The sequence below is a fragment of the Saccostrea echinata genome, unplaced genomic scaffold (genome assembly GCF_033153115.1).
Source record: "Saccostrea echinata isolate AGI-Se365-2 ecotype Australia unplaced genomic scaffold, CSIRO_AGI_Sech_v1 ptg000022l, whole genome shotgun sequence".
NCBI lineage: Eukaryota > Metazoa > Mollusca > Bivalvia > Ostreida > Ostreidae > Saccostrea > Saccostrea echinata.
In genome coordinates this window covers 8,728,611-8,750,147 of record NW_026889771.1, presented here as the reverse complement: position 1 = coordinate 8,750,147, position 21,537 = coordinate 8,728,611, and the positions used below count along the sequence as shown (strand labels likewise).

Here is a 21,537-nt window from a genome sequence, read left to right as displayed (position 1 = left end):
AAAAAAAACACTGAAAAAAATTGTAATAAAATTCAGATAATTGCACCATGGCTTTACTGAAACAATGGAACCATCTCTGATGTAATTTATGCTTCACATTTCTTCTTTAAGGTCTCACATGCCCTTGATCAAGAGTGCAACAAAAATGTTTGAATTACCAGTGATCCCTTTTGAATAATTGGACAAAAAATGATGAGTAGAATGTTTCTGGTTGATCTCAATTGTTAACAGTGTTTGTCCCATGAAGTTTTTTGTTTGTTTGTTTGTTTATTGTTTAACGTCCCTCTCGAGAATTTTTCAATCATATGGAGACGCCACCACTTGCCGGTAGAGAGCTACAAATTTTGACCTATACTCGGCACTCAGGGCCATTTTTTTGTGCCAGCACCTACTGCAACACGGGACCTCGGTTTAAACGATCTCATCCGAAGGACCGGTCCCCATGCCACGTCCCACAGTGGGATTCGAACCCGCGACGTAAGGATCAACTCCTTACTCCGCGACTCTAGAGCGAACGCTCTAACCACTGCGCCAAGCGGGAGACTGTCCCATGAAGTAAAATGTCCCATAAAATATGCCTTTATCTTCCTGATATATTTTAAGCTAATTTTACGACATTATTAGGGAATAATTTGTGATATAAAGCAAAGTTTTAACAATTTTATGCTTTTTGACCATGAGGTATTGGACTATAAATATTGCACGGTTTCATCACAACTTGATATTTTATTTTATTTCATTTATTAATTATTAATTTTTTTTATTTCTGTGGTTTTAATTTTAAATCTTATTGCAGTCAGGAGTGCAACAAAATTGTTTTATAATTATCAATGAACTTTATCTCTCTTTCTCACTGCTCATTGGCCCTGAGTGCATGCCGAGTAAAGGTCTAAATTTGAAGCCCTTCACCAGTATGGTGACGTCTCTATATGAGTTAAAAATTTTCGAACGAGACGTTAAACAACAAACAATCGATCAATCATCTCTCTTTCCTACAAAATAAATAATAGAAAATGCTTGATACATTTGTAGCTGAAATCATTAGACATTTTTGGACATTTTTAGTCAATTCACAGAGTAATTTTCATTGTTAAATTTTTTAAACAATGTTTGTTTATAAAAAGCTTACCAGATGTCAGGAGTGCAACAAAAAAGGTAAAATACGATCACTCTAAAATTTAGTATTTTTTGATAAGAAAACCTACAATAGCAAACTGTTTTTGGCTTAGATTTGAAGAATTGACAAAATTGATAAAAAAGTAATTTTTGGATAGTTTATTGCATCATAGTTCTTTCGTATCAAAACTTTCAAACCAGAATTGAGACAATTAATGTTAAATAGTAAATATAAAGCTAATTTTTTCACATATACAAGAAGAGATACCCAATAAAGGTTGAGATCTAATCATTTATATCGGTGAAACAAGTCTGAAAGATAAAAAAAAAAACCCAGAATTTCTTTGATTATGTATTTCAGAAAGTCACTTAGAATGTAGTCATATTTTCTTTTTTTAAACGGAAGTTCTACGAATAAAAATTCTGAAACTTTTTTTAAGCATTTCTCAATTTTACTGTAACGTCGGAAATTTTAACTATAATGTATATACAATATGATAATTGAAAAATATGTTATGGCAAGTTGAATTTTAAAAAAAAAATCAGTTTGCTTGTCATTTTTTTTTTATTTCACTCACAATGTATCAAAGAGGACCAAACATTTTATTGAAGCATTCTACCTGTGACTCCATCATTTTACCATTTGAGAGTGGATGTGTGGATCCCATGGCAATAATAAGCAGTTCCATATCTAACATAATGAAAATTTTGTTATCAGATTAATTTTGGAAAAATTCAAAACTTTTCTCAATCAGCATTCTTAACAGTATATATTTTATAAGCAAATTAACATTGGTTATTGCTTTTCTTCGTACATATTTTAAAGATGGTCTCCTTGGATTCAGCTGAGATACATGTATATTGCTTAGTAAACGGTAATTATGTTAGATTAATTTTGTGTTATTTTTGTGTTATTGTGTCTACTTTAAAAACAGAATATATTTTCTTAAATAAAGATACAACAATGAACACATACTGGACAGTTTTTAAGAATATTACTTTATGATTATGTGAAAACTGTTTACTTGAAATGGATTGATATTAGTCGCCCGCGTGGCGCAGTGGCTAGAGCGTTCGCTCTAGACTCACAGAGTAAGGAGTTGATCCTTACGTCGCGGGTTCGAATCCCACTGTGGGACGTGGAGATCGGTCCTTCAGATGAAACCGTATAAACCGAGGTCCCGTGTCGCAGTAGGTGCTGGCACAAAAAAGATCTCTCACTGCTCAATGGCCCTGAGTGCCGAGTATAGGTCAAAATTTGTAGCTGTCCACCGGCAAGTACCGGTAGTGGTGTCTCCATATGAGTGAAAAATTCTCAAAAGGGACGTTAAACAATTAACAAACAAAACAAATATAAGTTATTATGTCCTTTGATTTTGTAGAAAATAATTTTGAAAATAAAAAAAAGATTTTATGTAAAAAAAAGAAACATTATTTATTTTCTCTACTAAAACGAAATTACACTTCTAAGTTTTGTCTATGAAATTTTTTTTTTTTAAATAGTTATTTGAAATTGATTACTTGCACTTTCATCTTTTAAAGATTTCAATTTTTCAATTCATCTCATATCAATAATGTGGTATTTTTCTTCTCCGGAGCTAGCATGTTCTTGGATGTTGCTGTTTTTGTTTGTTTTTCTTTTTTAGCTCACCTGAGCCGAAGGCTCAAGTGAGCTTTTCTGATCAAAATTTGTCCGTTGTCTGTCGTCATTGTCGTCGTCGTCGTCGTTGTTGTCGTTGTCGTAAACTTTTCACAATTTCATCTTCTTCTCCAGAACTACTGGACCAATTTCAACCAAACTTGGCACAGCGTATCCTTGGGTAAAGGGGATTCAAATTTGTTCAAATGAAGGGCCACGCTTTCTTCCAAGGGGAGATAATTACAAATTAGTGAAAAATTAATGGCATGTTTTAAAAATCTTCTTCTCAACAACCACTGGGCCAGGAAAGATGAAACTCATGTGGAATCACCCTCAGATAATGTAGATTTAGGTTTGTTCAATCATGACCCCCGGGGGAGGGTGGGGTCCCAATGGACGATCAAAGTTTTACTTAGGAGTTCATAGGAAAAAATTTTAAAAATCTTTTTCTCAAGAATAGCAAAGCCATGATTGGTCATATTTATATGGAAGCATCGTTAAGTGGTGTAGATTCAAATTTGTTCAATTCATGACCCCTGGGTGTAGGGTGGGACCACAATGGAGGATCAAAGTTTTACATAGGAATATATCTTCTTCTAAAGAACCACTGGGCCACGAAAGATGATATTCATGTGGAATCATCCTCATATAGTGTAAATTCTAAATTATTCAAATCATGACCCCCAGGGGTAGGGTTAGGCCACAATGGAGGATCAAAATTTTACATAGGAGTATATAGGAAAAAAATTAGAAATCTTCTTCTCATGAACCACTGGGCCAGGAAAGATGAAACTCATGTAGAATTATCCTCAGGTAGTGTCGATTAAAGTTTGTTCAAATCATGACCCCCGGGGGTAGGGTGGGGCTACAATGGACGATCAAAGTTTTACATAGAAATATATAGGAAAAATCTTTAAAAATCTTCTTCTCAAGAACAGCAAAACCATGTTTGGTCATATTTATGTCGAAGCATCCTCTGGTGGTGTAGCTTTTAATTTGTTCAATTCATGACAAGGCCCCTGGGGTAGAGTGGAGCCACAATGGATAATCAAAGTTTTACATAGCAGCATATAGAAAAAAATTTAATAATCTTCTTCTCAAGAACAGCAAAGCCATGATTGGTCATATTTGTTTGGAAGCATCAGCAGGTGGTGTAGATTCAAATTTGTTCAAATCATGACCCCCAGGGGTAGGGTGGGGCCACAATGGACAATCAAAGTTTTACATAGGAATATATAGAAAAATTCTTCTCAAGAACAGCAAAGCCATGATTGGTTATTAACGATTTCGAAGTATCCAAATTTACTGTAGATTCTTGTTTGAAAAAAAATCATGACCCCTTGGGATAGGGTGGGGCCACAATTGATGACTAAAGTTATGCATAGGATAACATACGAATTTTTAAAAAAAATCTTTTTCTAAAGAACAGCAAAGCTATGATTGGTCATAATCATATGGAAGCATCCTCAGATTGTGTAGATTCAGATTTGTTCAAAGCATGACCCCCGGGGATAGGGTGGGACCATAATGAAAGTTCAAACTTGTGGGAAAAAAGTCACAGACAAAGAAATATGTAAGCATCTTTAGTTAGTGTAGATTCAATTTTGTTCAAATCATACCCCCTTCCCCGTTCCCTTTTTAGGGGTAGGTCGGGACCACTTAAAGCTTTTCAATACTGAACTGATTTTTGCTTTTCTTTCTTCCTTTATCTATTTATTTATTGTTTTTTTTAATTGTTTATTTTGTTCTTTGTTTGGTTGGTTGGGTTTTTTTATTTGTATATATTTGTTTGGTTGCCGGTGGGGTTTCTTTCGGGAAGGGTGGGGTGGATAATTTAATTAAAAATAGAACTCCTTGACATTGTCACACAAGTTACTACAAAAGATACTATACCTTCACATACTTCCCAATTTCTTAAGTACTTATATGCAGAATCATGAACATGAATTGAAATTTACATTCTGGGGATGTTTAGTCTTACAGTTTGCTACTAGGTTGACCCTAGAAAGGTTCAATAATTATGTAATTTTAACTGGAAACTAAAATTTCATCCATTTTGTCGGGATTGTGTAATTTAGGACACCAAAGACACATTAAAAAAAGACTTTTGGTCAACGATAATCATATGATTTATCACTTCAGTTTTTAAAATGGATTGAAACTCTTTATTTAATAAACATACATGTATATTATTCTCTCAATTTTAAGTACAAGATATAGACATGGAGAATCCATGGGGAATAGTTATAGCTGTTGCAGCGTTTCTCATTCAGTTCATTACGTTCGGAATTTGTCTTTCTTTTGGTATCTATCTTATAGAACTTCAAAATGAGTTTGATTCGGGCTTATCAATAATTTCTTCTATCGGCTCAATACATATTGGATTTCAGTTGAGTTCAGGTCTGTATGGTTTTTTTTGTTTGTTTTTTTTGTATGTTGTTTAACAACCCTCTCGAGAATTTTTAACTCATATGGAGACGCCACTACTTGCCGGTGGAGAGCTGCAAATTTTGTCCTATGCTCGGCACTTACGGCCATTGAGCAGTGAGGGATCTTTATCGTGCCAGCACCTTCTGCGACACGGGACCTCGGTTTATAGGGTCTCATCCGAAGGACCGGTCTCCACGTCTCACAGTGGGATTCGAACCCGCGACGAAAGGATCAACTCCTTACTTCGCGACTCTAGAGCAGACGCTCTAACCACTGCGCCACGCGGGCGACGTTTTGAAATCTGTAAAATACAATAGTTTATATTCATTTTATTTAAATAATGACATATTACGTATCATTTTATAGTCTATTTTTAGTTATTATATATATCTATACAAATGTAGATTCTTTTTTATAACAATCGAAAATGTATTACAGGTCGGACGCTATAGCTTATAAAATAATCATTTTTAAAAGAAATTGCTTTCAATTCGTTGATAAAAATTTCGTCGACATGCAGCCTTTTTATGTGGTATATATAGTTTGACATTGATCAGAAAAAATATCTTACAATATTAACCACCCAAAACGTTCATAACTGTATAATACTGGAGTGTAGATTAAAAAAATAATGTGAATGTAACCAAACTTTGTATTTTCCAGTATTTATGTATATTAAGTTGTGGCATTGAATATATTTAAATTTTGTATAACATAAAAATAAGCCTTGTTACAACGCAAAATGTAATGAAGACGCAAAATGTAATAAACTGAAAGTGTTACATTTTGCGTCGAGATCAACGCAGAAAGTAACAAGTGTCCAAAAGTAATGATTTTTTTTTTTTTGGATTATTACATATTGCGTTATAACAATTTACGTCGAGGTCAACGCCAAATGTAAAATGCAAAATGTAAAAACACACATTTAGGGATTATTATATCTTTCCTTATTACATTTTTCGTCGAACGCAGAATGTAATATCGCAGAATGTAATTATCGCTTATTATCTCCATAAATAAATGCATTTTTCATGGAAAGTGGGATTACAGTATATTGCAATCAATTTTTTTTTTAAATACAAATTTGACTGCTGTGACAATTCAGCTGTCAAATTCATATACTCACATGGCAATATACAGCAGTGATATTACGAGACTTATTGAGATTATTTTATCTACAAAGTGCTGCACTTTATCTGTATTGAAGACAGATCAATATTACTTATGGATTGATTACTATTAACACGTCTTATAATAATATGTCCGACGGTGAAACCGTTAGGGCGAGCGCAGTTCATTTTCTAAAACTCTACACATCTTCTCAAATGTCGTTTACATTCTGCTTATTACACTTTTATCTCGCGTTTACTGTGTATCGTACATAATTTTTTTTTTAAAACCGTTATCGAAGTGACTCCCCATGCATCGGGATCAAATTTCCTAACTTCTCGGATATTTCCGACAAATTCGGAAATACCCGAGTCGTTGAAATGACGAAAATATGACGTTACATACAAAGTCTTGTGTTACCAAGGACGCAAACGATAGTTTTGAGGGCAATTATGGCATGGAAATTGAATTAAATCGTTGTATATTGTTTTTATCAAGTAAGTTGTTGCTATGCTTAAGGGGATGAAGGACACATGGTCACATGTCTCTTTTTAACTACGTCATAGTCTCCGTTTATATAAGTGCAAAACGTGTAAAGCATCAGTTCTTTTATAATTTTTTGACAATTTTTTAACTTTAATTACCATCTTAAATAAAAAAAAATAATAAAAAGTTTTAACATTCTTGTAAACATTAACAAATTATGAAAAAGATTGATCCACTCCTCTGTTTCCCTAAACTGCGCGTCCAACAAGTCGGTGACGTCATACACGATCTGTTAGTACAGCAAGATCATACTCGGTGAACAAAAGGGCGGTATAATTATGTAAAAAACAGGTCATAATCAGTATATGATGCAATATTTTGAGAAACGGGGAACACAAAAATTATTTTTGCATGGCTGATGACGGAAATCTTATGTAGGTATATCTTATTTCGCTTAATTAACTTACGTGTGACGTCATAGTTGGTTTTTCCCGTACTCTAGAAATGTAACATGGCACGTTTTTGCCATGCTTATGTCCTCTTTAACGATGTCCTGTGAAATAATGAGGTCAGCTTTATCATTTGAAATATTTCCGGTTCATTAATAATTTGAAAAATTTGCATTTCAGCGTAAATTTAAAAAATATTGAATGATAGAATTTTTTGTAAATTACGTTTTTTATTGTTTAAGCTGTCTTACGAATTGCGTAATTTTCCCTATCCAGATGCAGTGTGATAGACAAAACTTGCTTTTTCGAATTTTAAACCCTAGTTATACTCTGAAATATTTTAAAAGATACATGTCCACTTTAATAGCGAGCGCCGCTCGCAAAGCGAGCTCAATAGACTAACGTGTAAGAACAGAGAAAATTCGGAATGAAATCTGTACATACGTCAGGCAAATTTTCTGGTGCAACATTCCCAGAATTCCTTCGCTACCCGGGTTCCATGCGAATTTCTTACAAAACATACAAAAGACCAAGGATAATCATTCATTACCGAGAGATACGTTTACTTTTCTTTCTTTGCAGAGAGCTTAAAAGAAACAAAAAGTAATTACATCTACTCTACAACGTATTTCATTTAAGAAATAAATAACAAGTTTAAAAACTTCTCTGGGAAATGAAGTGGGTCGGTCACGTGATCAAATCCTGTGAAGGCCGAAGGTCTTCTCAGAAGATTTGATCGCGTACCGACCCACTTCATATCCCAGTGAAGTTTTTAAACTTGTTACTTATTACTTATATATACATTTGAGACGGACAATCGAATATAATCGAATATAAATATTGCACTAACTGTTCGTCGTAGATTTTGACAAATTACGCAAGATGTAAATCGGCTTGAAAAGCGGTTACGCTTCAAATTCATCTGGCAAAGGATTCTGTTTTGAAGGGAATATTCTGTGAAAGAGTACTTGCGATCAATTATAGTGAGCAAATTGGTGTCTGGGAATTTTTGTATTCGTGAGAACCCATATTCGATGTAAAAAAAAAACACAAGAAACACGTCCGATGTTTGATAATAAAAAGTTGGAGGAATTTCGGTCGGAAAGGGATGGATGGAGACACTTGTCCGGACCAGTTAACTTGGAATCAAGTTTAAAATTTGATCAGAAAAAACAAAATCTACGATTTCAGTAAGGCATATTTATTATGATGTTGACACGGAGACACAGACGACAGCTTACATTGTTAAGACAACGATCTCGATGATGGACGTGTGCCTACCGAACTTCCGAAGTGCAGTGTTTGTCATCTGTTTGTGGCGTGATTGCATTACATTGATATTTTCCAACAGATTTTCCAATTTATTGTGAGTAAAGTTTAATGAAAAAAATATAGCATTCAGAGGTCTACAAGAAAAATAAGGGTAAACATTGAGACTATGCAGCTCAGACATGAAATTTATAACAGGTAGTTTTCTATTCTCTACGTAAAATCGATCAAGAACTGTATTAATTACTCGTTTACATTGTAAATAAAATGATTATTATTTTACTTGGGTATTTTGTACATTTTTATGCATGAAAAACATGCTATATTGCTAAGGAGAGTAAGTCTTTTTATGTAGATATTACTGCGCTTTGTGATTAGGTCACGTAATGACCTATGACCTTCGAAAAACTTCATACAGGTATGAAGATATTTGCTCTCTGTATGTTTATATAATAGAGAGATACCACAAATGTATATATTTATTATTGCACAAGATCTTTAGTCTCGTTCAACCAGACGCTCGGCTGTCTCCGTAAATTCCGACGTCATGTGACGTCACAGTCTAGACTGTGTCTCGTGCGGTTTGACGTTTGAAGAGGCGGATCAACGTTCCAAGTGTAAGCTGCTATCTATAGTTTTTAGATCGTACAACTGCGCTCGCCCCAACGGTCACACCGTAAAACATATTAGCAAGCGCACCGAGCTCAATAGACTAACGTGTAAGAACAGAGGAAATTCGGAATGAAATCTGTACATACGTCAGGCAAATTTCTTGGGCAACATTCCCAGAATTCCTCCGCTACCAGGGTTCCATGCGAAATTATAACAAAACATACAAAAGACCAAGGAAAATTCCTTACCTAGAGATACTTTTACATTTCAGGGTTCTCCATGAGCTGTTTTACTGTGTAGGTCCCGACACAGTAAAATTTTCTCCGACACAGTACCGATTCAAATTTTATGCGTGCAACACAGTAAGATCTATGATAATCAGAAAATCAGAACATAAATTTTCTCTAACTGAAACTTTAATCAAACAAATCTACCGTGTTTCAATTTTTAAGGCAGAGCACTTATATTAATTATCTCCTAATTAGGGCACTTTGTCTTGCTTCACCTTGCATATCAATTATCTCCTAGACCCTCGCTGGACTTTACGCATGAAGGAACAAAGACAAATGATTTGCTTTCACACTTCCATGTAACTGTATAATTGCTAGTTTGTTTGTTCTCAAAATTAAAAGATATATTATAAATATATGTCTTTAAACTTCAGAACCACGTCTCTATAATTATGTTGGCACTGTGAGTCAAACATTGTACCGTAATCATTTCTTTAATTTGATGTAAATTGTATTCTTTAGAATTTGAAGGCACCCCCTGAAAGTATTTTACTATTATATGTTTCTTTTTTTTTTTAAATTCTGTAATTCGATCAACTGACAAAAATCACGGCAAATTTACTGAAGATCGATTGTATCGACCAGAATTTCCTCTGCTCTTAAGAGCATGTGTAAAACATGAAGTTACACATGTATATAAACACAAATATCAAGGTTTAATATATACGTACAACTTGTAGATTGTGATACAAGTATATTATATAAGGTTTTTTTTAATATATACTTATTTTTTTTAAGTTGAGTGTGTGTTGGGGGGGGGGGGGGCGTTTATAGTTGGTTTGTCTAATACATGTGGTACATTGTATGTACTTTATTGTATGAATTCATTCTAATTGTTTTAAATATCCATTAATTTTTTTTTATTAATATTAACATACCATTTGTGTAACGAATAGGCGATTAAAAAATTGTATGTATATGCTTTTGTAATTATACTGAATCGTGGCGAATTTGATCGCGAATATTAGTGGTTCGAGTAAAGTCTGCGACACAGTAAAATTTCAAATGATGGAGAACCCTGCATTTATTTCTTTGCAGAGAGCTTAAAAGAAACAAAAAAAAAAAATTGCATCTACTCGTATTTCATTTAATTTTGCACAAAAACTGAAGTCTCGTTCAACCAGACGTTCGGCTGTGTCCGTAAATTCCGACGTCATGTGACGTCACAGTCTAGACTGTGTCTCGTGCGGATTGAAATTTGAAGTGGCAGATCAACGTTACAAGTGTAAGATGTGTATTTATAGGTTTTTGGTGGTACAACTGCGATCGCTCCAACGGTCTCACCGTAAAACATATTATTTTTTATAAATGCTGAAAAATCCCATTATGGACAGAGTAATGAGCCCGGAAACATAGAGAATTAAAACTCCACTTAGATACTGTAGGGCATAGTATTTGTCGATCAATATCTCCAAAATGATGTAAGAAACTTAATGATATAACTGCTTTAAGATATGTGGGACATACTTAAGTAGAAATATACAAAATATGAAAAAAATTGAATGACAAGTATTTATACAGCTTAAGGTCCTTCTCCTCCTTAAGCCACCATGCTGCTTTGCACCGCAAAGGATTATTGGGAGTATGGAATATTTTCACGTGGGACGATTAAAATTTCTTTGAACAATGTGCAGATTTCAACCCGAATTTCCTCCGTTCGTACACGTTGTCTTTGGAGCTCGCTACGCGTGCGGCGCTTCGCGCCGCCTCGCTGCGCTCGCTATAATTTAATAGCACATGGTCGAGATCGTCATTCCATGGCGGCCGCCATTATTGTTTACGAATTTGCATGTGTTAACAAAACATGCCGATTGCAGCTTTTATGCATATAATTATAAACAACACCTACCTCCGTCGAAGTATTAGCCTTCTTTATTCTTGTTTTGTATGCTTTTAATTTCTGCCACTCGAAATAATTACGTAAAATCCATTATTTAATTCCTCTATATAATTCAATTGGGGATGCAGTGTTTCCGGTTTGGAGAAGTTACCAATACTGACGTCATGTGTGTTCTACGTCATGAGATTACATTGGTTACTGTGTATTTCCGGTTAAATTCCTATATATACAGGTGCATTGGCGCAGTTGCGGCGGATAAGGACTAGAGAGAGCACCACTTACATAGCTTAATAGTAAGTTGGAGGAAAATATTCGGATGCCAGTCTTAGCCCATCCTCGCAAGCCAGATGTCCTGAGTCAACACGTTGCCGTTGGACCCCTGGCATTTTTCATTCAATATTTGTGGGCTGACTGTAGCGACGTCTTTCGGAAAATTTACAAATCTTGATTGTTTTTCTTATCTCTCAACCAATCACATTAAGCCATTCTATGATAAACAACTTGTAACACGTGCATTTGAGGTGTCAACTGAATCCTTATCTAGCTATTAATGAAAGCTTTAATTTGATTGGTGCTTCTCAATGAGAGAAGCAAGCCCACGAATATTGAATGAAATATGCCAGGGGTCCAACGGCAACGTGTTGACTCAGGACAGCTGGCTTGCGAGGATGGCCTTAGCCTTCTAAAACCTCTTATAAAATTATCATACTTGATTTTAATAAGTTTTACCCCCCCCTTTTTTTTTGGTTTTCACTACCCACTTACCAATCCCAATATACCCAGGGCAGGGAAGACTTTGTAACTTGAAAATGATATGGTTTTTCTTTATTAAAATTTATTATAACTTTATTCTCGACTTCTGTTTTCTCTTTTCGGGTATTGTCATGCATTAGAAAATTGTTGTTCCTCAGACTTACCCTCGGAAACGTTAAAACTACCTTTTCCAAAATATTCGTAAAAAAAATCCTGTCATTTTACATTGATCCCGAGGCAAAGTTTATTTAAACAAAATGTCCTAATCCTTGGTAGTTGCCATAAAGCAATGATAAACATATTTTCAGTAATAATCTAAGTTTATTACATTTGACGTCATTTTGCTTTGTAACAAAGCCTGTATCCCTACACTCAGTTTGTGAATAATGTACATATTTATATACTTACTCATACATATATATATTACCTATTTAAGGTCCATTTGCCAGTTTTCTAATGCGGAAGATGTCCTGCAGAAGGGGTTGTTTGCTGGGTGCCATAATGAGCAGTGCTGGTCTATCTGTTTTACATTTACTCCAAATTTACCATACCTGATCGCGTTCTTTGGAGTTATAACTATTATTCTTTTATTATCTCTTTAGTACATACCCGTCATATATTTTTTTTTATCTAATATTGCTGGAAATGTTTATTTAATATCCCTTTAGTATGTGCGCACCATATCATATATCTAATATTACTATGCGTCAACCAAAAAAAATCGACTCTTTATACATGGACCGTATATATAAATAAAGATTTCCAATAAAGGCAGTTCGATCTTCAGGTTATGAAAATCAGCTTTACAGCAATTGAAAATGCTCACAACAATGTCTCGGATTTCATACAGTAACGTGTATTTATCCATTTCTTCAAAGTTCATCATTAAAGTTTATCATATTATATAAGGAAAATTACCAAAACTCAAATATATTTTCAGTAAATGCGAATAAAAGCACCAGCTTTCCATTTTCTTATTGAAAATTGATCAACAAATACATTTTTGGATTCAGAACTAAAGGTATCCAGGCATTTCCATGTTTTGCACACATATACAGTATTTTAGTTCTATTTAATCTATTGTTACATAGTGTAAAAAGTTTATGCTATCATTGCAAGACATAACATATTTTCTTCTAATTTCATATCATGCTATTAAACATTGGTAACATGTCAACTTTTTACAATACCATTTCTAAGACTTCAAAGAACCTTGAATCATATTGAGATGTATATAAAAATGAAAATTGTTACAAAAAATACTTCAATTTCAAGCTTTATTTTGAGATTATTTAATTGAATGATAAATTTCAGATTCTGTGTTCCTAGCTGAGGATCGGATAGCTTTAATATCCTTAATATCGACTATAAGGAGGACAAAGGACGAAAATGAAAATAAGCGATGTAGAAGAGTAAAGAAAAAATGCTATGATCCGGAGATAATTTTTACACAATTTAATTAATGACATTTATTTGGTTGCTAAGCAACAGCAACATTTTCCATTTTCGAACCGTATATCATTCTTATTGCTCATACATCTTGGTTACATTTATGCATTCCATAATATTCTAATATTTGTTATTGGGTCATTATTTAGCCAATTGAATAGTCTTAAGTATTGACTATAAATTCTTTAAATTGCGAGTACATCTACATTTTGACGTGCTGCAATTTTTACGACTTAAAGATATTATTTATTTATTTATTTATGTGACTTATGTAAGACATTATGAGATAACATCTTAGATATAGAAAGACAAGTACTTTACACCCGGCCCTTTGGACTTACATGTATAAGTCACCTGGATTTAAATCACACCTTTTCCTTCGTGGACTAATTATGTATGTATTTTGTGTAAATCTTTGACTAATTTACTTAGGTTCTTAAGAATGATATATTAAAATGCATGTCCATCGTAATAACAGTTATTTTAAGAAGTCATTCATTTATATACATCACGTTTTTTATATAGGCCTTTACAACAAACTTTTCAAGCTTTCTTGTGTAATTAATTGCTATAGTTTTCATTTTTTCACTACTGTCCATAGATAGAAATTCATCTGATTCAATGAAATTGCCAAAGGAGCTTAACTGAATGTCTGTGTAAAATGGACAGTCTAACACGAAATGGGTTTTCGTTTCAGCTACTCCGACATCGCAGAACCATAACCTCTTTTCTGGTCACTCACCAATCATTATTGTAGCGTCCTGTTCTATTCGCAAGGGTAAGATTCCACACCTTAACTGAGTAAGATGGAAACATTCCATTTAGCTTAGAATCAGTTTCACATATTTCTCCTGTTTAAAGTCAGATTTGAAAGTTACGTATGTCCGTAGTTTTGGGATACTTTGAATGGCATCTTTTCATAACGATGAATATAATTGTAATACGCACAACAATTTTCAGATCTACCACTTCCCGTAAGTCAAAGATATGTTCAAATTGGAGTCGTTGGAATACATCCTTAATTTCGCTATACAAGTTGTAGTCCAGATGTAGTCCATATCAAATGCTAATTTGGTGATACGGCCAATTCTGTTCCAATATCGAACCATATTCGCCCAGCGTCGAACAGAGCAAGTCTAGGTGCAAAGCGATAAACTCCCAGGAAATATCGAATTGCACGGTTTTAGATATTTCTATGGCCTGGTATTTTCTGTATCCCCATACTCCCGATCCATAATCCAGAATGGGAACTACACAGAAGTAGTACAACTTTTCATAAGATTTAATTTCAAACTTTTTTTGTTATTTTGGAGATTTTCTTTCCAAGCGCTCTTCCTCCAGATTTTGAGAGAATTTCAGCATTTCAGTGAAGTTTCCGCTGTAAGTGAACGTTACACCTAGATATTTGTATTGGACTACTACCTCCAATCTGTTTTTACCATTGGCAAATTCAAATGTTGTCTGTTTCGATCTCACTTTCCTGAAATGAATGTACTTTGATTTATCAGTGTTGATCAATACCTTCCATCTCCTGCACCACTGATGAAGTTTTTTAACATACACTGGATATCTTCTGGACATTTGGCAATTAGGGCAATATCATACTCATAAAGTAGACAATTTCCTACCGGGCAAATCTATTCCAAGGTTGGGATCATTGATTTCCTTCAGGAGGTCGTTTATAAATATGAAAAAAAGTGTAGGTGATAGATTATCTCCCTGCCTTACACCTGTTTTGCAGTAGAATCATGGTGTACGTTGCCCATTCAAACGGACCCAGACTTCCGAGGGCTGGTTTATACTCCTGATTGAATTATATATTACTACATCCACGAGGTGTAACAAGAGTTTGTATAACATCATGTTTCTGTCTACAAAATCAAAACACTACCCTAAATCGATAAACGCTACAATGAAATATGAAGATAGCGAACTGTATTTAAGCTCAAATGTATATTCAAACAATACAAATCAGGAGCCAAGCAAACACGGACCTCTAAAACATCAGAGGTGGGATCAGGTGCCATGGAGGAGTGCGCATCCCCTGCCGACCGGTCACACCCTCCGTGTGTTCCTTGTCATGATGGGGAAAAAACGAAAAAAAAAATTCGAAGACAATTTAGTGTGTAAATAAGGGCCTAACAATTAGTACTAAAAAAAGGTCAGTCAGAATTAGAATTAATGATAGGTTGTATTTGCTGACAAGGTCATTGTATTGACCATAGAACTTACGAAATAGTGACTTTAAAAGGGACTGTTGATACTCTTCTTTCATTAACTGTTTGTCAATAGCTTGCCTCATTTTAGAAATTATCGAATCAACTGACAGATATAAACCCCATTTGCAGGTGATAAGGGTACATTGCTACATAAGTAAGGGAAGTTGACGATTGAACTCATAACGTTTATCATAAATCTTGGTTGTTAGGTTATCATTAACGTCTTTTTCTAATAAAATATCCAAATATGAAACAGATGTGTTGACTATTCCTGATTACACTGCTGAGAGTGAGATTATGATCTTCACATGATCTATGTATCCGAAAACAATTCTGCTCGTCCGCAAAAACTTTATGATTTTCAGGAAAGCTTACTAATCGTTCGTTTATGAAAACGATATACAGTTTATTAACACACGATAGTAATTTAATTGCTCAGTAGTTCATAGACAGTCTGGCATCTGAAGAAGGATCTTTAATGATAGGAAATATGACAGCCTTTCGCCAGATAGATATGTTTTATAAGAATACAATTAAAAATTCAAACTTGAATTTTATCATGTGTGTTTTTGGTTCATAATAAACTTAGAATACGGCTTCTGGTAAGTAACCAAGAATCGTTTGATTATTTACCTCAATTCTAAGTTCAACTTATTTTAAAATCTTTTTATTTCTTTTCTGTAGTAGGAAAAATTGAAAAGAAATGAAGAATACATGGGGAATAGTTATAGCTGTTGCAGCGTTTCTCATTCAGTTTATAATATTTGGAATCTGCTTCTCCTTCGGTATCTATGTCATAGAACTACAAAACGAGTTTGAAACACGGCTATCCATAATTTCATCTATTGGATCCATCCACTTTGGCTTTCTACTTTGTACAGGTATATTTACATCGTAACTTTGTACAGGAATGCTTTATATCGTAACTTTGTACAGGTATGCTTTATATCGTAACTTTGCACAGGTATGTTTTTTATCGTGGTTATTTCTTTTCAAAACCTCTACGACCATAAGGATATCACAATCTCTCTAAATCAAATCCTACACACTGTGTCATCTTACATACAAACACATAGCAAGTCATACAGAGAATTTGTCCAAAAATCAAAATGGCAAGAATTTAAATTAGTTCTTGTTCGTCTCCAGTTGCCTACCTCCTCCGAAGTCCATTTTGGATTTCATTTCACAGTATAAATAAAATTCACTAGGTATCGCATGTTTCTTTCAGAATATACATGTTACAATAAGTACAAATAACGATTTCATGAGGTTATTTACAGTGAAGGATATGTCTTCGTAGAGTTAAAAGACAAAAGATTTTTTAAATTGATTGTATTTATGCTTTTTGAAATAATTTTAATTGATCACTAAATTTTCTGAACAATACTAGTATCATAAATTCTCATTTAGCAATGATGTGCATAATTTCTTTTTCGAATATCAAAATATTTTTAAATGTGATATATTATCCTTTATGTTGTTGTCTACTTCATGTACTAGTATTAATAAAAGAATTAGTGGTGAGTCATTATTTTTTAGAGTTTGAGTTTGGAGAGTTTTGAATGTAATTTTGCCCCTAATTCTGTATGGTGCGTTTAATAAATTAATTTAAAGACCGAGACCATTCTAAGCCTGTGATGTATATCATTTCGGAGGTTTGGTCTGTCTTAAATATTGGTAGAATAAATTCAAAACACAATGGAACAAAAAATTCTGTTCTTTGAGTTGTCATTTTAATATAATCTTGGCTTGCCAATCTCTATAATTTTCCATTACATTATTATATTCCAGGACCATTTGTCAGTTTCCTAATGCGGAAGATATCTTACAGAAAGGTTTGTTTACTGGGAGCCATAATGAGCAGTGTTGGTCTATCTGTTTTACCATTTACTCCAAATATTCCCTATTTAATTGTGTTCTTCGGAGCATTAACGGGTAATTACAGGTTCTAATTTCTCAAGTATTTCAAATTTCTTAAGATACTAAAGTATTTATTAAAATAAATTTATTTATATACTTGTTTATTGGATTTTTATTGGATATGTAAATTCTATGTCTTTACGTCTAGGTACTGGCTATTCTTTTCTCTACATTCCGTCTTATACTCTTTCTGGACTCTGGTTTGAAAACAATCGAGGTCTAGTTACAGGTATCGTCAGTTCCGGTTCCTCACTTGGTGGCATTGTGTTTCCATATCTGATTGAATTTTTGATTGGGAAGTTTGGATGGAGAGGTTCCTTTTTTATACTTGCATCGTTGAATTTACAAACGGTCGTTTTCTCTTGTCTAATGAGAGAATCACCCATGCAAAAGGCGTGGGTAAAATCAAGAACTAAGTATATCAACAATAACCTCACCAACAGTACACAGACAATCTATACAATCCATGATGATGATGGTAAGAAATTAAAAAACAATGGAACAATATTTGAAAATTTTGCTACAAGGCAAACAGCTGCGGACCAAACAAGAATCGTCGAACAAATTAAACATACAGTAAAAAAGTCAAGAACGATGAAACTATTAACTAATTTACCATTTGTTCTATTAACGATAAATAATTTTATATGGAATATAGGAAGCTCTGTACAATTGCTTCTTGGGCCAGACTACTACACTAAAGTTGGTGTTGACTTAAGACAAGCAGCTTCGCTCTTATCCATACAGCAAGGTACAATGGTGGTCGGTTGTGTTGTCGGTGGGATTCTGGGTAATCTCCGCAGCTTCAACAGAAAGGGTTTATTTTTATTCACAAACTTTTTATCGGGTTTCTGCGTACTTACCTACACATTTCCAGTTCTACATACGATGTCAGGTCTTGCTATAATCAACTCTGTGTTTGGATTGGGTACGGGGATAGGTATTGGATTGATCGTCATTCTTGTATCGGATTTTGTCGGAAGTCAACTTATTGGGGACGGAATGGGATATATGATGTTAGCATCTGGAATAGGAAATTTCATTGGGCCACCATTAGGAGGTTAGAGCTTTTTATAATTATTCATCCATACTTAATCTATGAAGTAATAAATCAAAGTACAAAGAAGTGATACGGATATTTAGCTGCATTTTTGTTCCCCACTTTGATTTAAGGTGAAGGTCAGAAATTCAATCATTCTGTCTGTGTGTAACACGCACTTTCGTTTTCGGATGATATCTCAAAAAACCTTTGACCTTTTGTAATGAAATTTATATAAAAAAAAAAAAAATCCCTGTGGCCCAAAGAAGACCCCTATTGATTTTAAGTCATAAGGTCAAAGATCAAGGTCAGAAATTAATTACATTGCAGAAAATGGTTTCCCGATGATTTCTTTAAGCTTTTGCAATGAAATCTTACATCAAAACTCCCAATGACTTAAAGAAGACCTCTATTGATTTTGAGGTCAAAAAATTAAGGACAAAAATTCCTAACTTTCATAAAATGGTATTTTTGTGATAACTCAGCTCTCTTTGAGGTTTTGCAATGAAATTTCATATTTTTAGTCAATATGACCCACCCACCCACCCCCCACCCTCACCCCCAAGAAAAAAAAACTAATTTGATTTTGAGGTAAAAAGGGAATTCATATATTGCATAGTTTTCAGATGAGAACTTTAGTTCTTTATACGCTTTTGCATTGAAACTTGAGGTCATGAATTTCTTTAACTTAAAAAGACCCTTATTGACTTTAAAGCCAAAAGCTGAAAGGTCCAGTGGACGCTTTTTCTATCTCCATCTGCATTTCAGGTCTTCCGCCCTCTTCTCTTTTTTTTTTTTGATTGAGGGGACATAAATTCCCTGAATTAGCTTGTGTTGAAAAATTTCAATACTTAGCAACTGTCAATATTCATAAGTAAAGGGAAAAAATTGTTTACTGTATTTGTAAAAAATGATTTAGCAAACCTTGGTTCCAGGCTCCGGGGCCATAAAACTTAGATGAGCTCACTTTTTGATCTCAGTCTCACTTTCCACTATATATATTCCTTTTTATAAAAGTGAGACTGAGATTAAAAGTGAGCTCGTCTAAGTTTTACGGCCCCGGAGCCTGGTGTCGCCAGATATAGTCAATGATATTCATATTTTATATCACATTGTCAGAAAGGAGCAAAATTTTAGACTATATATGACTTCAAATCTCAGAATATGAAGCACTAGTTGAATACTCCAATTTTCCGGATGTGTATTTTTAATTTTAATGGAGAAAACAAAATGGTCAAAACATTGATTTGTTTTATGGAGTTAGTCACAAGGAGAATGTTTTGTTCATACAGAAACGTCATCAGCTACTTAGTATACAAGATCCGGATATGAAGAGTATTGAATTGTTAATTAATACTGTCAGTATTTTACCAACACACTGGGCTACTATTTTTAGATCTTATCCAAAAGACTATCGACTCTGGAAGACTTAATTAAGCACTTGCATCTTCGCTAGCCAAGGGTTCCTGATTCGCTACTCTTCTTATAAACCTTTGGCCTATCGCACTATCGAAAGAAGGGATTTTTTTTCCTTGAGTTGTGATTGGAGTTTATCAACATCGTTCAGTCAGTCAGTGAATGCTATTGTAAATGACGATATCTCTGTTCGGGATATATCTTGACTTTAGTCTTTGGAATGAAAAACACAGGTGAACAAAAATATATAATACACAGGCCCGTAGAAAGCAATTTCAGTTGGGGGGGCACAGCCATACATTTTCAGTTGAGGGGGCACTTTCAAGGTACCAAAAAATTCTTGACAAGCAAAAAAAAAGTTAATTAGATGTTTTTATCGAGGGGGCACAAGCATATACAATCTATGTTTTCTACAGTAATCTATATATCGGCAAAATTATTGGGGGGCACGCCCCGTGCCACCCCCACCCCCGGTTCCTACGGCCATGATACAACATGCCATTTTATAAATAGCTATGGTACCATCCAACTTTAAGTTGATATCTATTGCAGATATAGATTTGCACCCTAAATGACAAATAAATTAATTTCTTAATACCTGATTATTAATATTTCTTTAAATACTTTAACTTTGAAAAATGCTCTTTATTTCTGTCAATGACGCAAGCTGTGCGTATGAAGTAAGATTCGAGATCATGTGACGTAGGAAATCCCGACTTTTGTTGCAAGATAGGCCAGTTGTGAGAAGAGTAACGAAACAGAACCCCTTGGCTAGCGAAGACGAGGTACTACTGGCTTATAGCCACTGAAATTTTAATGAAATAAAGCGTAAATAAACTTTGTTTTGGATTTGCAGTTTGACGTATTTCAATGCAAATCTACTTATAAATATGGATCAACCAAAATTTTTCTTTTCAAAATGTAAGATGTTCTGTGTAAGTAGGTCCAAGAAATTAAAGTAATAACGTTTCACCTGTTTTTGTACACAAATTTTTACTTTCAATGAATTATTTATTATAATTCTAAATGGATTTGTTAAATTTCTTTAGGATACTTGATAGAAAAGACAGGATCCTATGATGCCGCCTTCTACCTCGGTGGAACTGCTACCTTGTTCAGCGGAGTAATATTGTTAATCATTCCAATCAGAGATTGTTTTCAGAACTCCAAGAAATACGCCATATCACCTGTTACCTAAAGAAATTTTCAAAATGTGCAAAATAGAAATAAATGTTTTCATTTGTTGCAAAGACACAACCACTAAATTACTTTATCAATCGATTATGAAAAAGTAGAGAGAGAAGGAGATCGCAACTGACCATGCATGAATTAACATCCTTTAGTAAGGTGCACAACATCTGTTGCTCAAGCTTTATCAACACACAAAGTTTTTAAATATACATATGCATAATTTATAAAGTTGTTTTAATTTTTTTAATCTTGCAGATCATTAAAATTATTTCAATCTTTAAAAATCTTCTTCTTTTCTCCTTGACATCA

The 21,537-nt window shown here is 34.0% G+C and overlaps 2 protein-coding genes across 2 annotated transcripts in view; both read left to right on the top strand.

Annotated features, from left to right (window-relative positions):
- LOC133190372 (phosphoribosyl pyrophosphate synthase-associated protein 2-like) overlaps positions 1-21,537 on the top strand; it is a 195,952-nt gene that overhangs the window by 108,695 nt on the left and 65,720 nt on the right. The gene's annotated exons all lie outside the window — the stretch shown is intronic.
- Positions 16,366-21,475, top strand: LOC133190367 (monocarboxylate transporter 13-like). Its single transcript, XM_061325953.1, has 4 exons — positions 16,366-16,543; positions 17,454-17,597; positions 17,731-18,642; positions 21,087-21,475. Exons 1-4 carry the CDS (start codon positions 16,366-16,368, stop codon positions 21,233-21,235), a joined length of 1,383 nt encoding a protein of 460 aa, XP_061181937.1. The 3' UTR covers positions 21,236-21,475.